Below are 22932 nucleotides of genomic sequence, written 5' to 3'. Positions count from 1 at the left end.
AATTTAATTCAATTATCCTCTTAGTTTGATTAACTATAAAGCGAGAGCTCTCATTTATCATTTGTAACTGGGGAATTTTAGAATTAAAAAGATAATAAATTATGATATTCTACCTAATGCCAGGACAATAGGAAGCATTTTAAACCCAGCTCTTGACTGGTTCTCAAAGTTTAACATGCATGGAATTCTTGGGCCTGGAACTTGATAAAACAGAAATTGCCGAATCCCTTCGTAATTTCTGATTATGCAAGTTCAGGGCAGGGCCCAAGAAATTGCATTTCTAATAGTTTCTTAGATGAAGCAGATACTGCTGGTTCGAGATCTCTTGTCTCAGAATTGTTACATTTTAATGGTGACTGAAAAATACCTGATATTATTACAGGCTTCCTATTGTCCAAGATCTCTCATGCTGCCACGGCATAATATGTATCAATATCTATTTACATGTATTTATATTTGACAGAATGTGACAGAGGAAGAAAACCAATAGGATGCATCCAAATATATAAGGGAGATTTATTATGAGAATTGCTATGTACAGTTGTTGAGAATAAGAAACCTCATGATATGGCCATCAAAAAAAAAAAAAAAAAAAAAAAAAAAAACCCTCTCTTTATCCAGAAAGGCCCATGAAGTAATTCAGTGCTAGACCAAGGCCTGACACTGGGGTAGCTGATAGACTAATTCTCAGTCCAGTCTAAGGTCAAAGGCCTGAGAAACAAGGTGTAGGGGAGGGTGGTGTCAGAAGTGTGGGAGTGGCCTATGTGAGGTCAAGAGTTGGGGGGGCACTCACCCTTCCCCTGCCTTTTTGTCTTAGTTAGGTGGATAACAGATTGGATGATACTCACTCACAATGGGGAGTGGACCTTCTTAACTCCACTTACTGATTCAAATGCTGCTGCCTTCTAGAAATGCTGTTCTTATCGAACTATTCAGAAAGAATTTTTTTTCTAATTTTTTAATTGACTTTTATTTTATGTGTATGAGTGTATTGCTTGCATGTAAGTGCACCCATGATGTGCAATGCCCAAGGAGGTCAGAAGAAGGCGTCATCTCAATTCCTCTGGAACTGGAGTTACAGATAGTTGTTAGCCACCACGTGGATACCAGAAACCAAACCTAGGTCCTCTGCAAGAGTAGCCACTGTTCTTAACTGCCGAGCCATCTCTCCAGCCCCCAGAGATAATATTTTAAGAGCTATCCTGGTATCCCTTAGTTGACACCTAAAATCAGCCATAACTATGATTTTCCATTTCACAGAGTCTCAAATACTTCTTTCAAGTCCACACAGTGAATGAGTATTCAAAACCAGCTGTGGTGTCCCAGAGCCCACTAAACCGAACAATCTACAGACAATCCTTGACTTACATTTATTTTTTTTAACATCTTGAGGGTATCATAGGAACTACTCAAAGCATGTTTGACTTACGATTTTTCAGTTTGTGATGGTCTATGGGGCATAACCCCATGGCAAGTTTGGGAGCATCTATGTTGGCAGCACTCTCCATAGCCTGCATCCTATTGCGAGGTCTCCCTGCAGCTGCCGCCTCTGGTCCTCCCTTCATTCACTCAGCGCCATCTCTGCTCTCTCCATCAGAGGGGAAAGGGTTTCTCTTCACCGTGGCTGACATTCAGGCTGGAGTTGTTCGCTATCATCATGATGACAGTGACTCCACCAGAGACTCTGTGCTCTTCAGGATATTTGATGGCCAGCACAGCACCCGTCACAAGTTTCCTATCAACATCTTGCCTAAAGATGATAGCCCCCCATTCCTCATAACCAATGTTGTGATTGAGCTGGAAGAGGGGCAGACTATCTTGATTCGGGGGTCCATGCTGAGAGCCTCAGACATGGACTCCAGTGATGACTACATCTTCTTTAATATCACAAAGTCCCCACAGGCTGGGGAGATCATGAAGAAGCCAGGGCCAGGACTGATAGGTAAGTTCTAGACAGGTAAGATAACTTGAATGGAATTAAAGCTTTCTTAGAGAACTTTGTATCACGTCAAATTTGTGCAAGGGTAGGTGTCACATTTATAAAGTAAAATACTATTGTCTGTCCCATTGTATCCAGAGGAAACTTGAGACTCAGATAAATTAAGTCAATATCCTCAAGATGGTATATCTCACAAGTTCTAGAGCTGAGCCTCAAGGTAGCAATAGTGCTATTTAAAGTTAAGTTGGCTAAGTTGGAACAAATACGTCTGAAGGGAGATATTTGACCTATTCTAGATGGTTCATCAAATAATTTCATGAACAGCATTTCCTTAGATTTTGATGATTTCATTTTGTAACTACCTCAAAATAGGCAGGTCAGGAGTTTGACAACAGGGATTAAATAAGTGGTGTCCCTTTGTATATTTGTAATAAAAGATATTTCTTGGACATGTTCTTCCCAAATGTTAATCTTCATATTAACAGGACTAGCAGTTTTAGTTTTCCACTCTAAGTTTTGTTAAAAATGTTTAATACAAATCTTTGGGTACATACAACGTACTAAGCAGTGGAGATTTTGGGAGATGAGTTTCATATCATTGTACCCCAACACCTAAAAGTATGTGGTACTTTGTGGTCCCCATCAGGCTATCCTGTCCCTGGCTTCCTTCAGAGAGACTTGTTTAATGGCATCATTTACTATCGTCACTTTGGTGGAGAAATCTTTGAAGATTCTTTTGAATTTGTTCTGTGGGACAGCCACGAACCCCCAAATCTCTCAGTGCCACAGGTGAGGAACTATTTCTGAACACCTTCCTTAAGTCTACTGTGCTAGTACTAGCTCCAAGATATATTATTTAAAAGTACGTGAAAGTAGATTTTAAATTCAGAGTTTGAGAAGTAATGGATTAAGCCAGATTAAGGCAATTTCTTTGCCTTGGGACTACTTTAGCACCCACTTTTCTGAAGTACTTTGCATTTCTACATAGTCACTCTAAGTTTACTTAGCCATGGGGCTTTTCCTTAGATCTCCTCAGAATAACAATATTTGCTCACGTCTTAGCACCCAAGAAAACAACTGTTTTGTTTTTTATACAATTTTTAAATTTCAGACTCTAGGGTGAGACTTTTTGTTTTCCTCCTGGTTGTGATACTAACCGGTCAACCTGTGCCCCTCTATTTTTCTTTAACACAAATAGTAGAACCTTCCTTACAGAGTTCTTATGGGGATAGTGACATAATACTTATAAAGTGCTTACATAATAAATTATTTGACTGATTTTTAAGATCTAAGATTTTACTAGCATTAGAGGTTATGATTTAAATCTACAGAAAACAGAAATAAGATGGAAAACATTTTTCATATAGTAATGATAAAAGATGGTATCAGTGTAGCAAATAGACAACTGTAAAATGTAGATTTTTCTTTGGAAGGCAAGGGTGGTTAAGAATAGGGTTACAAATTTTAAAAGGACAATTGAAATTAAGTGATTGCTACTTTGTACAGTATTTTTGCTGGTCATTTTATACCTGTTACCTTTAAAGGTAGCCTCTGTATAGATACAAGCAAATCTCAAGTCTGTCTGAGAAAGAATACTTAAAGCTTGTGTCCTATTTCTATTGCAATGGATTCTTATCTCAGCCATTGGTGTTAGCCAATGCTGAGTTTTACACCTGTTTGCTAACAGGGCTGTAACAGAAGGGGATGATCAGAAAGGACAATATCGCAGGGCCTGAAATTTGAGGGAAGTCAATGATGCCTTTTAAGATGGAATGGAGGATGAGGTTTTTTAGGGGTTTTTTTTTTGTTTTTGTTTTGTTTTGTTTTGTTTTGTTTTGTTTTGGTCTTTTTGAGACAGGGTCTCCCTGTAGCTCCAGCTGTCTTGGAACTCACTATGTAGACCAGGCTGGCCTTGAACTCACAGAGATCTGTCTGCCTCTGCCTCCTGAGTGCTGGGATTAAAGGCGTGCGCCACCATGCCCAGCAGAGGATGAATTTTAAAAACCTGTAATTTATCTGCTTTTTACTAAGAAGTCAACTCCTTTAAAAATAATAGGTCCCTCTTTTCATCAGTGTATTGCATATAATTTCTGGGTTAAACTTTTTCTTGAGATTGATTTAATAGTTCAAAATGGCAACTATTAATAGAACTTACTTCTAAATCTTCTGTACATCTGTTAAAGCTGAAGTATGTTTCTGGAATGTCACATCACTTTTAATGAGCTCTGTCTTGAAATTTCAGGACCTCTTTCTTTTTTTGTTGTTAAATATTATATGAATTTTTTTCATATACATGAAGATAAATAGATCTCTCTATAATGAAGACTAAAGTAATGGAAATTCCTGAAAGGAATTATTTAGAAATCTAAATTCTGTAGCTATAATTATAAATTTATTCCCTATGATGGATGGTTTTTTAAAGGATTCATAGTTAAGAATTTTTGGTTTCTGTGTTCTTAAATTTATGGAGTAGAGGGAGACAGAGACAGAAAGAGGTCTACAGACTTTCCCTGTCTTCATGCACCATGTATTTTCTGGCTCTTAAATATATCTGACCCTCTCCTTATATCTGTAGGTCTCACATCCAACGAGTCAGCCAACTGATGATAGTATATTTTAAAATTGCGTCTGTACTGAATGTGTTCATGTTCTTTTTTTGTCTTGTCATTGTTCTGGAAGTGGTATTATCACCTCTATTTACACACATCTATATTAAATATTATAAGTAATGTGGAGCTGATGTATAAAAGTATAAAAGTATAAAAGAAGATGTGTGTGGGATATATGCAAACACATCACCATTTTGTATAAGGAGCTTCAGCATCCAGAGATTTGGCATCCACAGTGGAGTGGTGGAGGGGTCCTAGAACCTGTTCTCCACAGATACCGAGTGATGACTTTCTCCATCTCAGATCTGTGTGTGCACCACCCTCTTTCTCTGGCATCTCTCATCAGCATTTTTAATCTACCTGGCCAAACATTTATTGTATTTTCCTAAAAACTTGCACAGAACTGCCTATAAGCAGGAGTGGCCAATGGAAGTCATTCCTGAGAATGAGAGGTAATAGTGATAGTCCCAAACAAAGAAGAAAAGTAAAGAGCAGACAAATCAGAGCTCAAGGTGCCTGAAGGATCAAGAATTCAGACCACAAGAATGGCAGGTGCTACCTGGTGCAGTATAGCAGAGCCTGCACCTGAGGGTCAAAGTCTGACCTGGTCATTTTGTATGCTGACCTCTCACTTCATATCCTGATTCCTCGTAAGTCTATCTGTGTGTTCTTATGGCCATGAGGACACTGGAGGCTTGGGGGAAAAGAGAGAGCAGAGACTGGTGACTGGCTTGAGAACAGCTCCCACTCTGCCTGAGAACGGGTTCTTAATAATGTCTTTGTTACCAAAAGATTTCAGAACATTAAGAATGCTTTATTTCTCTGTGGAGTTCGTTAAAATGGAATTTCTCTTGCCCACAAACATACACACTCTAATTGTTTGGGCATGCATAAATATGTAAAGACACATCAAGTTAGGCGATCATAAAGCATGTTGAAAAATGTGCCCACCAAGAATTGCTACAGGGTATAAAAAGCATGCTCTTACATTCTTCTTTCATAAAGAATACTTTGGAGAATAAATTAGCATGGAAAATGGTCTCTTTGAAGGCACACTAACTATTGTTTCCTTATTAAATCCAGTTTTTCAATTAAGGAGAGACTCACTGATACACACTAAGGCTATGCGAGCCCATGGAGAATTTCTGAACTTTGTAGATTAGCAAAATACCGTAAGTGGAAGGAAAATCATGACATAGATTCCTGGAGTCTGGAAATATGACTGCCCCTTGTATTCCTTTAGTTTGATAACTGGTTTTATTTTTAATCATTATAATAAAATAACCAGGTAGTTTATAAACCACAGAAACATTCCTCACTGTCTAAAGACTGGAAAGTCCAGGATCGAAGTACCATCAGGTTCGGTGTCTGGGGAGTCACTCTTTACTTCCAAGGGGCTACCTTGAGAGGATAAGTGCTATGTCCTCACAAGGTAGAGGGCGTGGAAGGACAAGCTGATCCCTTCAAGTGCTTTTATAAGAAACTAGTTCATTCATTTAGACAGAACTCCCATGGCCTAATCATCTCAGTACTGATTGAGTTTCAACATGAATTTTGAAGGGGACACAAACAGTCACAGGAACTGCAAGGGATAAGGAAAGTGTAGAAAGAGTTTCAGCTGAGAGCCTGGAAGATGTTTCAAGAAGAGCCTGTAAGGATGAAAATATTCAGATTAATAGAGAAGAGCATTCAAGACTGTAGAAACAACATGTATAAAGCAGAGGTATCTTTGAGTGTTGGATCAATTTTGAAAGGCAATAAAAATATCAAAAAATACAGTATGTATAAACTGTAAAAGATCTTGTGGATATCATGCTAAGGAATTTGAATGATTGTATACTTGCTGTGTGATTGTTTTAAGATTTTTAGAAAGTGAATTAACTGCTTAGACTTGGATTTTTGAAGATAACACAGGAGGTATGAAAGTACAGAACAGCAAGGAGAGCTGGTGCTGATGGAAAGCTGCTGTAGTCATGTGACAAAGAATGATAGGTGGGCCAGCATCAGTAGGAATGGCATGCCTCTGCACACAAACTTTGCAGGTAGAAACTTGGCAATAGGTTCAGTGTTGGGTGGAGAAGGGGAAAACAAGAGCAACATTAGGGTTTCTAGGATTGATGGCAGAGAAGAAGGAAGTGTCAGAGGAACATAGGTTATTGGTAGAGAGAAGATAGAAAAATGAAAAGGAATGCATTTTGCATTGTGTGTGCCCGTTCTACAACATTTCTGATGGATGAGCTGTAATCGTAATGATTATGCTTTCAAAACTTAAAATTAAATAAATAAAAGTTGGTCCATGTTTGGTTCACACCTTTAGTAGCTCCTAAACCATTTGACGGAAATATATTGTATATGACAGTTTGGGGATGTCATCTCAACTGTGACTGGGTGATTCTCTGGCGTTCTCCTTGATGTTTTCTTGTATTTCAAGTCAGTACAGCAGTGTATTTTCATTTTAGGTGGCGACGATCCACATCACTCCAGTGGGCGACCAGCCTCCAAAAGAAGCTCCTGGAGTTTCTCGGCATTTGGTTGTCAAGGAAACAGAAGTGGCTTACATAACTAAGAAGCACCTACATTTCCTTGATACCGAATCATGCGAAGGGGAACTGCTCTACACAGTAACAAGTCCTCCGTTTTTCTCCTTCAGCCACAGGTGTCTTTGAAAAGTTATCGTGTGATTCACCAGTTTTAGGAGTGGAGAGACAAAGGGTCAATAGACAGCAATTTGGTTTAGCTGCTTCATTGGTCAGACACGAAAATACACCCAACTTATTAGTATCACAAACTTATCTCATTCTTAAATTCAGTAGTGGCGTTAATTAGTGAGTGACATGCAGTTTGCAGTTTTCAGCACAGAGAGGCCTAGACAGTCTAATTCCCACTTTTCTAAACTAAATGTGCCTTTTTCTTTTTTTAACATTTTATTTATTATTTTTATTTTATGTGTATGCCTATATTGCCTGCATGTAGGTAAGTGCATGTGTCGTGCAATGCCCACAGAGGACAGAAGAGGCTGTTGGATTCCCTGGAACTGGAGTTACAGACAATTGTTACCTGCCTTATGGGTGCTGGGATTTGAACCCAGGTCTTCTGCAAGAACAGCCAGTGTTCCTAACCACTGAGCCATCGCTCCATCCCTTCCTTTTTTCTTTTTAATAAAGCTTATTGAAGGCTTCATATTAGTTTTAAATATTGCAGGCCACTCCATGGTCAGATTCTGTAATCTCAGTTCAAAAAACAGCATGACTATTCCTTAGGCTAGTGTCCTGTGCTGTTACTGTGGGAGCACTTTGGGAATGAGATGAATAATTGCCTTTCATGTTAACATGGCAAAACATTTTGGGCACACATTTTGTCATCACGATGAGGATGGTATCTATGACGTGGAACTCAAGGCTACAAGCCTCTGAGCACCTGGTTTCTCCCCAAAATGAGATGTTTTTGTTTAGAAAATGATTATGAATGATTTACTATTTCATAACTGAAAAATTAGCTGATGCATTCTGTATTTCTCTTTAGACACTTGGATGCTGGGAAGTTATTCATGGTGGACAGCATATCAAAGCTAGCCAAAAATCCTACAGCCTTGGGGCTGATGTCATTTACTCAGGTATGAGAGTTTGTAAAATGGAGGCCAACACGAGCGTCTTCCAAGGAGGTACAGCATATCCAGTGTTGGGCCTGAGAATAGTGGCCATTCATGTCTGCCACCATGCCTCATATCTGTTAAGGGCTTTATTGGGTTGAATGTAATTCAAAATCTTATAAATCAGCACAGCCTTTTGCATTGTTTTTCCAATGACAAGACACTAAATTGGAACCCCAGGCTTGTGTTTTATTCCATCCAATCCAGGTTATTCATTACTCTACTAGTTTCCCATGGTTACCATAACAAAGTACCACACACTGTCTTATCAAAACAAGAGCCCTGTTTTCTAATAGTTCTGGAAGCTGGAGATGTGAGATCATAGTATCTGTGGGCCATCTCCTTCTGAACCCTCTAGGCAATCCTTCCTCACTGCTTTTTAGCTTATAGTGCTTATAGAAAAGGCCAGCGGGCTTCCGCATTCCCTGGCTTACATGTAGTCACATCCTTCTCATCTCTCTGCTTGCTATCACACCTGTGCCCCCCCCCACCTCCCCCGTGCATGCTCAAGCAGCAGAGGCTCCAGGGGTTTGAGTTCATTATGTCTGATTCTTTGTAGTTAGAGGTTGTGAATATGTTAAGCACTTTTATTTAACTGCTTTTACAAACGGAAGCTTGGCATGCTTGCACAGCTTGCTGTTATAATGCCTGCATGGAAGAACTGAATAGAGTTCAAGTCTCCTGTCTTGTACAGAGGTGGTTAGACTCAATCTCTTGATATACTCGTCAGTTTTTTCTCATTATGTGTAGAAAATGTGATTTATAAAGCAGAGCTTTGTGAGTCTGTGGTGATGTGTGCTGTGCTCAGTATCGATGAACACTATGGTGATCTTGGACGTAGGTCTCTGAAGGATTCTGCCCTGCAAATTCATACCCATATGTTCATCTCAATTTGCTTTCCAGCATGCCGTGAACCATATGAAAGTGGCCTACATGCCGCCCATGCAAGATATAGGTCCCAGTCCCCAACATGTGCAGTTCACACTTTCTGTCAGCAACCAACATGGAGGCGCTTTGCAGGGAATCTGCTTCAATGTTACAATTCTCCCAGTGGACAATCAAGTTCCTGAGGTATGCAGGGTTTGATATGGAGGATTAAAGGGAGGGACAGAAAGAAAAGAGTAATTTTCCAACTATGGTATAGGGAAAAAAACAGGGGTTTAGGGAGTAGGGGGCTCTCCCTCCCATGGGACCTCATATCTAAAAGGTGAGGGTTTTTCCCTTCTTTTTTTTAGTTGCTAAATTTGGCATTATTTCAAAGCTGTATCAAAATCTCTTTCATTTCCTTCTCATTCTACTGAGCCTCCCATGTTGATTAGGAGAAGGATTAAATGATGGGTTTCTTAGCAACCAGAAGAACTTATTCGCTCTCACCACAGGCCAACTATGATGCTGTGTAATCCAAAGAAGCTTTTTAATTTTCCAAAATGAATTAAGACGGACCTTTTCATCTTACCTTGTGCCACTGCCCCATGTTTATGTAAGTCTTAAGGGATGAAGTTTTTCTTTCAAACCAAACTACAGAGGCATTGCTGTCTGGCAGGTCTTCTCTGTCAGGCTGGGTTTCCAGCTAAGAACCTTTTCTGGATCCTGTCTCCCTCCTCCTTCAGAGTACTACGCTCGCCCAGTGTGACAGTGATTGGAATCATTATTCCCCTAAAAGTGGAAGGACAGAGGGACCTTCCCCATTCATTACAAACCAGAGGGCCCCAGAGCCTCCCCAGCCTTCTGAGGAAGGAAGTCACTTTTCCAGGTTGTCTGCCTGGCTGCATCTAGCCGGCCCTGGAGTTCGCTTCATTGTCTCTGCACTTGCCTTGGGTTGGCAAACAAAGGTCTTGGTGAATGACCAAGGGGGAGGTGCTTATTCGACATGCAGAAATGGCTTAATATTTTAATTTTAAATTATTTCCTAACAAATCTGGCTTAGGATTTCTCTTGAAAATATGAAAGCTCTAACAACACTGAGCCTACATGCACCACAGCTGTGGGACAAGGTATACTGACCACTCATCAAAGCCCTCCCCACCAAGTCACCACACTCATTGTGTCAGTGAATCAACATTTCAAGCTGGTGAGCTTGAAATCTGTGATCAGAATGTGCCAAGGAGCTCATACCTCAGCATCTGAACCAGCTCTATCTGTCATACCTCTTCTACTGAGGACCTGATCTTATTGCTGGTGATGGAAATGAGAATGTCTATGGAATTAACTTGGTTAGATTTTAATTCAGACCCGATATGGCATAGCATGTAAAGCAGCCAAAGATTCCCCCATGACAACCGTGAAGAAATACCCTTTTAGGAAAAGAAGTCCAAGCTTAGAGAAAGCTGATCTGTGCGGGAAATTATAAGAGGCCACAGAAAAGCCAACTTCATTCCAAAGAAGATGGAATAGTTAGGAGCTGTTGAGACTAAAACAGATGCTGACTTCTCTCTTGTTTACACTATGCAGGAAAGATCAAATAGCACTTCAAAGAACTGAGACTATTAGAAATTGAATTAGCACTTCAATGAAAGCAGCCACAGGAGTGATCTTTAGCTATGAAACTGAGTTGCGTGGCAACCACTAGGGCATGTTGACACCATGCTAGCCTGGAGCCTCCCAAGTGGGACTAACTGAACTTCGCTGATGGTAGTTTGTTAAAAATATAGGCAGTCACCTCTGAGTTATAGTCTATGACCCAAGGTGCTGTTCTAGAGACATGCTTGTGAGCCCCGGGTGGCTGTGGAATGGGTTCCTCCTTGCACTGAGCCCCGCTGGAAGCCTGGAGGCCGTGGGTTCCTCCTCCTCACTGTCTTCTCCTTGGCCTTGCAATGTCACTCCCCCAGACGCTTCTTTTCAAGTGACATTCTAAGGAGAACAGGTTCGTTCCACAAGAACACAATGTCCTCAAATTAGAGTCCTCACCACAGGCCTTCTGGGAGGGGCCTTGGAGCCCAGGGTTTGGAACCCCAACTCTCTCTGCTACCTTTCTTCTGTGAAGTTGATGTATTAAGTAAACTTAACTGAGTTTTGTTTTTGTTTTTTGTTTTGCTATAAGTCTCAGAGCCTGGAATATTCACATGTACCTTATAAATGTAGGTGACAGATGGTAGTTTGCATTTTCCTAGACTTATCTGATCATAGAAAACTTTTTAAATGTTTCATTATTTTTATTTTGTGTGTTTGAGTAGATTGTGTGCATGTATGTACACCTGTGCTGTGCAGTGCTCACAGAGGTCAGAAGGGGGTGTCAGAGTCCCTTGGAACTGGAGTTATGGACGATTATTAGCCACTATGTGGGTGCTGGAAGTTGAACATAGGTCATCCACAAGAGCAGCTAGTGCTCTTAACTGCTGAGCCATCTCTCTGGCCCCATAGAACATTTCTTGACCATTCTTGGTGTGATGAACAGTGCCCCAAGCTGTGCTATCTAACTTGCTTTTTGCTTATAAATGAATTATTATTAAGGTGAGTACTTGGTTTTCCTATATTGAAATTGTCTTGGTGGCTTTAATATTTAAGTCTAATGTTTGAATGAACCTATTTCCTGTGGTACCTTAACTTTCTGGTCTCCAAGTCCCCTACCCTTATTCTGTCTGCAAAACACTCTAACATGAAATTCTGATCAACTTTCCCAGTTTCTTAAGAATTTTTAGGGTGAATTAGAAGAGCTAGATCCTTTCCTGCATGGGAATTTGGCAAATGCTGTGTGTGATGGTGAGCTAGACCCTCAGTTCCACACTGCAGGCACTGATTCTGCTACAGAGGCTCTGAAATGTAGATGCTTTCGGGTCACAGCTCTCTCTTCCTTCTTTGTCTATATCAATAGTTAGAATTAGAAATATTTAATAAAAACATTTTTAGGCAGATTGTGCAGTGATGGACTTACAGACATTCTTGAAAAGTTAATTGACATGTGAAGAGCTTTCCAGGTATTTAATGAATTCTGTGTTCATGGGTGCCTTGTGGAACAAGGCCTTGAGTGTCTCCTTCTTTTTCTTTAGGTACTCACCAACACTCTGAGAGTGGCCGAGGGAGGTCAATGCATCATCAGCACCGAGCATATTCTGGTTTCTGACAAGGATACCCCACTGGACAGTGTCTGTCTTTCTCTGCAAAGGCTGCCTTTGCATGGCAGGATAGAGCTGAATGGATTTCATCTAAACACAGGAGGCACATTCTCTTGGGGAGAACTTCGAACCTTAAAAGTTAGGTTAGAAAATTTTGTAGCTTTTCCTTTATGTGCCTTGGTTCCTTGTTTGGATCAACTGTGAGGCAGAGTAAAGGGAAAGACATTTGTCCAGTTCTTTCCAGAAAAATATGCCACTTCATACTTTGAAAGGTCAATTGAAAATCAAAGAAATGATGGTATTTTTCATTTTTCTCTAGACATTTTATTCCTCCCTGGCTTGCTGTAGCAGTGGGAATGAGTTTATGAATATTTGTTCAACAAAATTAATTACCATGAATATTAAAATTGCTACAACGCTATATATCACCAACTCAATAAATAGAGACCAAAACAATCTGTGCAGCTAATTGAACTTGGCTCTAAGAAAAGGCAATTTCATAGCTTTGGAAACTCAGGGGTGGAACCCTGTTGATCAGCCAGATATGATAACCTCTATCTGTAATCCTGACACTTGGGAGGCTAAGCCAGGAGGATTGCGACTTCAAGGTCAGCCTGAGCTACATGGTAAAGTGGGATGAGGGGATAGAAATGAGAGAGAGAGAGAGAGAGAGAGAGAGAGAGAGAGAGAGAGAATGAACTTTTTTAATCAATGTTTTTTACTTTAAGATTTGTTTTATTCTACTGGGCTGAGATTTACAAACAAATAAATAGAATCTGCTAGGTGGGTTGACCGTGAAGTACTCAGGTCTCTGAGAGCCAGAGATGCTTATGGTCTGCTTATGGTCTCACAGGCGTCCTCACTTTTAAGATCTTTCATTTGCTCTACTTAATACAGCTTTGCAAAAAACATTTTTACAAAATTTAGTAAAAAGTCTTCTCTGGAAAACAATACAAACTACTTAAAAGCAATGGTCAGGCAGACAGATACACTAATTTTTCACCTATTAAATACAATAAATATAAGTCCTGGTCTTTTTGATGAAGTGTGGTAGGAAATATTAGGCATCAGATATGGAGCTCTGCGCTTGACCAGGAAGCTCAGCGGGTGCGTATGAGGCCATTCAAATCTGACAGCTCCCCATTTCTTTTCACTATTCACCTATTTCCATTAAAACTTCCTTTTCTGCTTCCACTTTGGGTCTCAGTTCCCAGCTGCATGTTAGAAAAACAGCCTTGTTTAATGCAATGCTTAGGAATGAATGATAGATAGAAAAACACCAATATTTGCTAGATTATATATTCAAGCACTCTCATAAAGAGTTGTAGTTATGTTCTTTAACGTTACTTAATCTTCTCTGTGATCAGGCCTGACAAGGTAGATCGTTGTATCCTCAAAGTTGAAGAGCTAAGCACAGAGATGCTAAGGACTTTGCTAGTTCAGAGAGGAGCCGGGTTTTTACTGATTGGTTGATTTTTTTAAACATTAAAGAAAATACTTTATTATTTTTATTTTATATGTATGAGCGTATTGCCTGCATGTATGTGAGCGCACCTGTGTCGTGCAATGCCGCAGAGGTCAGAAGAGGGCGTCAGATTCCCCTGGAACTGGAGTTAAGGATGGTTCGTAGCCGCCATGTGGGTGCTGGGAATCGAACCTGGGTCTTCTGCAAGAGCAGTCAACACTCTTAACTGCTGAGCCATCTCTCCAACCTCCAGGGAGCCAGGTTTTTAAAGAACACGTGCTTGACGTCACAGCCATACTTTTGTATGTGTATTCTCAGGCAGACTTGACTGTTCAGGGTGTGAGCATTATAGAATAGATTAGCATATTATAATTATCAATATGCATTTTTTGGAGAAGAGTAAAGGACATGGAAAAATAGTAAGGGAGTGGCAGGCTGTGGGCCTTCCTTGCTATTGGTATTGGTAAAATCAGTTGAACCCCTGCACAACCTACTAGTGAAACCAGTTTTGAATAAAATGTCACCCCCTTTTCCATAGAAGGACATCAGATAAGTTCAATATACTATATAGTTTATTTTTGGCTCTTGAGGTATATTTCAATTTGTTAGTATCACAAACAAATCATTGACATGCTAAAAAATGAACTCAATTAAATTCAACATCTATTTAGAATCTGCTGGGCATCACTGCAGTGAGCTATAAAGTACATGAAAAGTCTAGAATTATACAATTTCTTCAGGAAACTTGACTGAGAATTAAGAGGATAGGACCAAAGAAAGATATTTTTTAATCTGGGGAAAAGGGAGATATTTTTAGAGGCTGAGAGAAAGAGCTTGTAAGTGGAGAAGGGAAAACAGTGGAGGGAGGTGATTCATAGATCAAGGCTTGAGAGAAGCGTGGAACAGCTCCAGGGCACAGGCAGAAAGTGTGCAAGGACAGGCACTCAGCGAGTCCTCCTGGAATTCCACTTCTCAGTCTTAGAGTTTCTCTGACCCTAGCCAGTGTGTTCTTCTATTATGCAAATACAACGCATGGTTCCCACTGTCACAGAAGCAATTGAAAGGCTGCTTTTGAAGTTTATTTTTAAAATTGTTTTCAGTTATGTATATGTATGTATGTCTGCATATGGGTGTGTGCTGGGCCCCATGAAGACCAGATACAGGCAGTTATGAGCTGCCTGATGTGGACGGTGGGAACTGAACTCAGATCCTCTGCCCAAGCAGTCTGCACTTTTAACTGTTTGATTTGGAGACAAATGATCAATTCATACAATATGCTTTCTCAGTAGGTTTACTTTGGGAATACTTCAGTAGCTAAATATGTTTATATTCAGTTATGCTGGCTCTTTGCTTATTCATTTATTTAAATGTTTATTTGTTTTGTGAACACGTGGCTAAAATCATGGAGTAGTTCTTGTGTCATACATCTCAGTTTACACTCATGATAGCCTTGAGAGATTAGCTACAATATTATCCCTACAGGTATCAACATGATGGATCTGAGGGTCTTCAAGATGGCATATACTTGGAGGTCACAGATGGCACAAATTCGGTAGAATTTGTTCTACATATCGAGGTAGGTAGAGAGTTTCTTCCCTTGGACATTTGAAAATAAAGTATCTATTCTGGAAATCTCTCCTGCACCCACACAACTTAAAATACACAGCCTTTAAAAGAAAAAGGACTGCTGCTACATCTATCTATGTATATTTGGAATCAGGCAATAGTCATTAAGGTTATTTTGGTGAAATAGACATACTATCTCTCTCCAGTTCATCTAAAGTTAGAATTACTCTAGCCTCAATCCCAGATACTTATTTACAAAGTAATTCATTCCACATATAAAATATAGCTAATGTTTTTGAACTATGCCACTCAAGAGTTTATTTAACAACTGGGAGGATGGGACCAGCACGACAGGTTTTCTTGGCTATGTGTGCATGAGCGGCACTTTTGAATGCATATGCCACATAATCCTGGCATAAGGTCTGTTCAAGGTGATTTTTCCCCTCCCTTTTGACAATTGAAGAAAAGTCTACACACAAAGTTGAGACATGTCCAAAGGACTCTAACAACTTTGGCATTTCTCTCTTGGGAGGGTAACCCACCCATGAGCACCACTCATACGACTTGCAAGCATTTACAGTTAGCGATCAAGGAAGTTCTACAGAAAAATTTATGTTCCTTGAAAGCCACTGAGTATTCTCATTGTGCTAAATTCTGTCTCTTCTTATTTGAATTATAATCTTCATTTTAGTGACACAAAATTGTTATGTATTTGTAAGATATTTTCTAGTTGGTCATTAATAAAAAGTGTTAACATACATCGATTGTTTTAAGAAGCAGTCAGAGAAGGGATTATCTCCCTTGAATTACAAACATTTAGGCTTTAGAAGATTCTACAACTTGTTCAGGGTCATTCACTTGACAGTTTAAATTGAGCCGTTCTTCCAGTATAGCCAAGCTACTACCTGACCAATACCTGCTGGTCTTGATTGTTTCTCCTTGCTGTGCTTGGTGTTGAGTCCCTTTTCTAGTTTTTCTCCTTGTCCTTATGGTGACCTGGGAAGTCTCCATGAGAAGCAATGCTTTTTCCATCGTAGGAAAACCCCCAATCCTAGCTTCTATATGAGACCAGCCTCTGAAGCCCAGTATGGTGGCACATGGCTTTATGGGAGGCAAAAGCAGGTGGATCTCTGTGAGACTGAGGCCAGCCCGGTCTATATAGCCAGTTCTAGGCCAACAGGGGCTACAAGGAGACCCTGTCTCATAAAAAGAAAACAAACAAACACAAAAACACACAAAACAAAACCAAAGACCATCCTCTTATTTCTGGATAAGCATTGCAGTGCATCTTGGGAAAATAATCTGTTTATTGTTGCTTTTTAAATGAAACAACATGTTTTTGGAAAGCCAGACACAATTTTTAGACAATGTTTGTGCTTTTTTTTTTTTTCGCTCAAAAGGACTCTTCTCAGTTGTTATCCATGTAAACTGATTAATAAAATTTCTCAGAGTAAAGCAAGAATGACAAAGAGGTCTTTATGGACTCACACAGAGGACATGAGCAAAGAGAGTCTTTTTCTTCGTAAGCCAACAGGAAAGTAGATAATTATATATTTAAAACCAAATAGATAAGCGAAGAAAGAGCAATGACCAAGGAAACCCATGCAGCTTTGCACCAGATTGCACTTGTGAACCTCAGGCAGAGTGCTCTTTGCTTCCAATTCACAGACATACTTTTCTGATTTCCACATGGACTTTAAATCCAGAGAGTCAGTATGATCACATGTTGCTTTGTTTTCCTTTCTATTTGAAGCTTTGTTTTCAAGAGCATGAGAGAAAACCGTTTTGTCAAATTGAAGCCTGGAGCTGTAACTGTGATAGAGTGTAACATGTAACTCAAGCCACTGGAATGCAGCTGTGGTTTATTGTGAACCCAGGCAAACTTGGTGTGTGGCTGGCAGTTGAGCGTAGTCAAAAGCTTTGAAATCATCAAGTGATTTGAGCTGAAAATAGCACTGATGCTGTGAATGTATATGCATCAGACCACAAGGACCGGAATTTTTCTGGCATGTGTGAGCTTAGTGAAGGAGGCTGCATGTTTGAGTGAGGAGTGTTTTATATTTTATTCTATTTTTGTCTCTTGCAATCACATGAGAGCTCTGAGTCCCCGTAACCTCTTTCTCCCATTCCTACCTAAAATGTTTCTTATGTGGAGCGTTCTTGGCACAGTGGACAAAGTTGAAAGGTGCTTACTATGTTGGCTCAATTCCATGGCTGTTGTCCCTTGTGTTTGGGAGATCGAAAACATCTGTCATTGTAACTATGAGCTATGATTTGTCAGCTGAAAAATTTGTTATTTCTTTCTTTTTCTTGAAAATGTGCATTTTTCTCTGCTTAGATATTCCCCATAAATGATGAGCCACCCATCCTAAAGGCTGACCTCATTCCCATGATGCACTGCTCCGAGGGTGGCGAGGTGATCATCACCCCCCAATACATTTTTGCTACTGATTTGGACAGTGATGATTTGAAACTGATGTTTCTGATTGTTCGAGAACCTCTGCATGGAGTGGTGAGAAAGGCAGGAATCATCGTGGACAGGTTCTCTCAGGAAGATGTTACCTCAGGGGCTGTGGCTTACAAACACACAGGTAAGTGACTGCATTGTGGCCAGTGAAGGCATGCGAGAGTCTTAACTCGGCCCCTTGTTGTGGACTCCAATAACATAACAATCTTAGAACGTATTTCCATTAAAAATGATGCAGCTACAGCCTGCATCCTAGTCTACGAGCATTATCACCATGGACAGAGGCAATTCCAACCTCAGAATTTCAGTGAATTTCAGAGTGGAAAAGGGCAGGTGTCATGTGCTCTACTGTTCTCAGTGCTGTCACATATATAGTCCTACTCTAGTTAGTTTGAAGACTTATTTGGTCATTCTACTTATAAATCTCTAAATCATGGTAAGAATACCAAAGCAAGCCAACTAAAGTAATTATATGATTACTTTTAAAAGTTTACTGATCACCAGCTAGCTCCCAGGAAGTAACTAGTTCTCTATGAGAACTAGAAAATCAAGTTGATGTCTTGTGCCTTGTATGACCTGCCCATGGCACATGACAATACCAACCCAAATGCATGTTTATAAAGACTGGGCTTCCATTGATGACATCGCAATATATTGTTACTCAGGTGATATTTGTTCTCCATGTGAAGTATTCAACTTAAGAAAATATTAATTCAGCATTTGGCATTTGCAAGGCACAGCTATAGGCACTATGGGGCCACAATAGAATATTATCCAGACACTGAGGATGTTAACTAAGTGTATAGATAAAATCCTTTCACATAAAGGATGACCATGACACAGTTGCACATCAAGTCTTCCCTCTTTGTCTGTCTCCTCAGGCCTCCTTAGTAATGGCATCATGTCTTTCCCTTTGCTGAAATTAACTATACCCTGTCACAGTTTCCTTTTAGCTCATTTATAAGTCTCTTTAGATTGAAAATTCCACAAAGGAAGTATGAGGGGGTGTCTGAGGCTAGCTGAGTGGGACAGTGTATTACTTCAGTATCACTGGGACAAAATGCCTGACAGAAAAAACTTGTGGGAAGATTTATTTTGTGCGTTGGTTTCAAAATTTTTAGCCATAGAAGCAGGGAAAGAAGGCATGGCTGAGACTTTTAGTTGGTGGTGGAATATGGGGCAGAGACTGCTCACATGCCAACAGACCAGGAAGCAAAGAGCAAGGCTAGAACCAGGGGCTGGGTTATCACCTTCAAAGGCCCACACCTCGTCATCCATTTCCACCAGTCAGGCCCCAGCTCTTAAGGTTCCATGGATTCCCAAATGCTGCCCAACGTTGGGAACAAACATTCAGAATATGAGTCTGTGGGGAACACTTCAAATGATAACATTCTGCCCCTGACTCCACAAAGGCTCATGGACATTTCAGTAATACATCTGGCTCAACTCCTGGGGTCCTCAAGATCTTAAATGTTCTAACACTGTTCAATAGATGCAAAAATACTCAGCAAAATATTTTCAAACTGCATACAGGCACACATCAAAAAGATCATCCATCATGATCAAAGTGGCTTTATTCCAGAGATGCAGGGATGGTTCAATATATATAAGTGAATAAACATCATAAATCATATAAATGGACTCAAGGACAAGAACCACATGGTCATCTCAATAGACACAGAGAAGGCCTTTGACAAAATTCAACATTCATTTATGTTCAAAATCCTAGAGGGAATTGGACTGGAGGGAACATATCTCAACATAATTAAAGCTATATACAACAAACCCACAGCCAACACCATTCTAAATGGAGAAGAACTGGAAACATTCCCATTAAAATCAGGAACCAGACAAGGCTGTCTACTATCTCCTTTTTAACATAGTACTTGAAACTCTTGCAAGAGCAAGACAAGAGCAGGAAATTAAAGGAGTAATAATTGGAAAAGAAGAGATCAAATTATCCTTTTTTTGCAGATGATATGATATTATATCATAATTATATCAGTTTGTAGCCTTTCTATATGCCAGTAACAAGCAATCAGAGAAAGAGCACATAGAAACACTCCCTTTCACAATAGCCTCAAAAAAAAAAAAAATCTCAGAATAAACTTGACCAAAGACATTAAAGAGCTCTACAATGAAAATTTTAAATCCTTAAAGAAAGAGATTGAGGAAGACACCAGAAGATAGAAGGACCTCCCATGCTCATGGATTGGAAAAATTAAATTGTGAAAATGACCATCCTACCAAAAGCGATTTGTAGATTCAGTGCAATGTCAATGAGAATCCCTATGACATTCTTCATAGAATTGGGAGGAAAAAATCCTAAGATTCATATGGAAACACAAAAGACCTCAGATAACCAAACAACCCTGAGCACTAAGAACAATGCTGGGTGAGTTACTATACCAGATTTTAAATAATATTACAGAGCTGTAGTCATAAAAACAACATGGTACTGGCACAAAAAATAGATTCATACATCAATGGAAAAAAATTGAAGACCCAAATATGAGTACATGCAGTTTTAGCCACCTAATATTTGACAAAGGGGCAAGAACATTCACTAGAGGAAAGACAGCATTTTCAGTGAATGGTGGCAAAACTAGATCTCCACCTGTAGAAGAATGAACTTAAACCCGTATCTTTCACCTTGCACAAAAGTCAACTTGAAATGGATCGAAGACCTCAATGTGAAGCCTGAAACTCTGAAATTGTTAGACGAAAACATTGACAATAACTTACAAGATATAGGTATAGGAAAGGATAAACCAGATATCAATTGCTCAGCAAATAAGATCAAGAATCAACAAATGGGACCTCAGTAAACTAAAAAGCTTCTGTACAACAAAAAAAGCAACCAAGGAAGTGAAGAGACAACCCACAGAATGGGAGAAAATCTTCACCAGTGACACGTGTGACAGAGATTTAACATCCAGAATATACAAAGAACTCAAAAAACAAGGAATCAAGAAAGGAAGTAACCCAATTAAAAGATGGGCTAAGGAGCTGAACAGAGAGTTCTCAAAAGAAGAAATAAAGATGGCTATGAAACATCTTAAAAGGTGTTCAACATCATTAGTAATTAGGGAAATGCAAATTAAAAACATGTTAAGGTTTCATCTTTCCCCAGTCAGACTGGCTAAGATCAAGAGAACAAATGATACCAAATCTTGGAGAGGGTGTGGGGAAAGGGGAGCGCTCATCCACTGCTGGTGGGATTTCAAACTTGTTAAACACCTATGGAAAGCAGTGTGGAGAACTCTTAAATAACTAAAAATGACCCTACTATTTGATCCAGTTATAACACTCCTTGGCATATACCCAAAGAACTAATCCTATTTCAGAGACACTTATACATCCATGTTTGTTGCTGCTAAGAGATGGAAGCAACCTAAGTGTCCCTCAACTGATGACTGGATAATGAAAATGTGGTTCATTTATACAATAGAGTTCTACTCACCAGTAAAGAAAGATGAAATCATGAAATTTGCAGGTAAATGGATGGAACTAGAAACTGTTATACTAAGTGAAGTAACACAGGCTCAGGAAAAAAATCAATGTATGTTCTCCCTCACATGTGGATCCTAGCACCAAATTCTTATACGTGAGTATGTATCCAGACGTAACTACAGGAAGCAGGATAATGGAAAGGAAACAGGGAGGTAAAGGAAAAGAAAGAACCTGAAAGAGAACAGTAGGAAACACATGTTACTGAGGGAAATATGGATAAAAATGGTGTTATTTAAATGGGAGGGGGCAGAGAGGGTTATATAAGGAACCTTGGGGATAAAGGGAAAGAAGGAGCTCAAGAGAGGTGGGACCATAGGAGAAGGGTATTATTAAGGGAGAAATGGGGAAAATGGGGGCACTTTAAATAGGGAAACCATGATGGAGGGGTGAGACAATGCAAGAGATAAATAATGCCTAGCTAGTTTTATAAAACCAGAGGGAACCATATTAGTCCAACAACCTACTGATAAATTACACATACAACTAGTTCAAGGAACAAAATATATATCTAGTCAAGGTTTATCTGGTTTTTGCTCAAGCTTTTCTACATAGCACATGATAATTAAAAGTACTGGACTGGTGGAACTAACCTTCTTGGATGTTTAACAGTCATACTTTGAGGCCTATACTAAACTGGTCAGAGACACTTAAAGGACAGGTTTTTCTCCTTGCCCTCCAAGGTTAACTAAGTTCCAAAGGATTATGGAGCATCTCTCAAAATGTCCTGTAACTGTGGTGAGTCACCTGTCCTCTTGTTCAGGGAGGCCATGGAGACCCCACCAGATGGACTTGAACCAGTGTCCAGTCTATAAAGAGGAGGGTCAACACAGAGGAAACATTTCCTCCATGCTTCCAAGCGAAGCCAGGCATGGTCGAGCAGGACCTTTGACTTATCTTCACATAGATGGAACTGGTAAAAGAAAGGAGCCAGGGGCTCCTCCCAAGCCCATGTGACCCCTGAAGAACAGATCTTCAAACGACCTCAAGAGTAAAAATAAGTTGGTTTATTTGGGCCAACTGTATGTTATTAAACACCCAAAAGGAAAGTATAACCTAAGATTAAAGGAATCAATATAATTCTTTAAAAGTTCATGTGTATAGCTAAAAGCTACATAATAAGAAATAATTCCAGACAGGAGATACCTTCCTTTGAGTTGTTGGCCAGGGTGGCCCAAGAGACTCCTGGGCAGTAACCCAGCATAGAACTGGGAAAATGAACAGCAGACCACAATCTTATCTAAAGGAATGTTGGCAACTAATTGCTGCTAGATGAGGAACACGTATCTTCCTAAAACAAGGACCTCTAGATGGGCTGACTAGACTCAGTGGATGTACTTGAACTGGAGAACGGCTGGGGGCACTAAACACAGTGGACAGTAACTGGGATGATAGAGTATATGGGCTCCAGTGGGTGGGTGGGGGGTTATGGGAGGGTGCCATTTGGGATGTGGGTATAAAGATGAATAAGATTGTTTGGTATATTTTGTATGACATATATGGTGCGTGCACGCTGGGTGCCCTGGCGTGGTGTGTGCAGGCACACCTGAAGAGTTGCGGTGCGGGGATCGGTCCCCTGGTCTCAGCCACGCGCCCTGGAAGAAGGCGGGTCTGGCCCCGCAGGCTTCTCCGTGTCTCTGTGGGTCTCTGCTGCTGGAGCGTTGTCCAGCCGTGT

The 22932-nt window shown here is 40.0% G+C and overlaps 1 protein-coding gene across 9 annotated transcripts in view; it reads left to right on the top strand.

The window, feature by feature from the left end:
* Frem1 (FRAS1 related extracellular matrix 1) overlaps positions 1-22932 on the top strand; it is a 172493-nt gene that overhangs the window by 54465 nt on the left and 95096 nt on the right. For 8 of the 9 annotated variants that reach the window (XM_029553925.1, XM_008848839.3, XM_029553924.1 and 5 more), the window contains exons 9-16: positions 1598-1942; positions 2586-2728; positions 7008-7204; positions 8071-8161; positions 9101-9268; positions 12184-12392; positions 15197-15290; positions 17619-17871. In XM_029553925.1, coding sequence (XP_029409785.1) covers positions 1598-1942; positions 2586-2728; positions 7008-7204; positions 8071-8161; positions 9101-9268; positions 12184-12392; positions 15197-15290; positions 17619-17871 — 1500 coding nt within the window. The remainder of the gene's footprint in view (positions 1-1597; positions 1943-2585; positions 2729-7007; positions 7205-8070; positions 8162-9100; positions 9269-12183; positions 12393-15196; positions 15291-17618; positions 17872-22932) is intronic. The other variant, XM_029553929.1, reaches the window with a different exon arrangement.

The sequence above is a fragment of the Nannospalax galili genome, unplaced genomic scaffold, assembly GCF_000622305.1.
Source record: "Nannospalax galili isolate Female #2095 unplaced genomic scaffold, S.galili_v1.0 scaffold663, whole genome shotgun sequence".
NCBI lineage: Eukaryota > Metazoa > Chordata > Mammalia > Rodentia > Spalacidae > Nannospalax > Nannospalax galili.
Note: the sequence above shows the minus strand (reverse complement) of the source record. Positions and strands in the feature narration are given on the sequence as shown.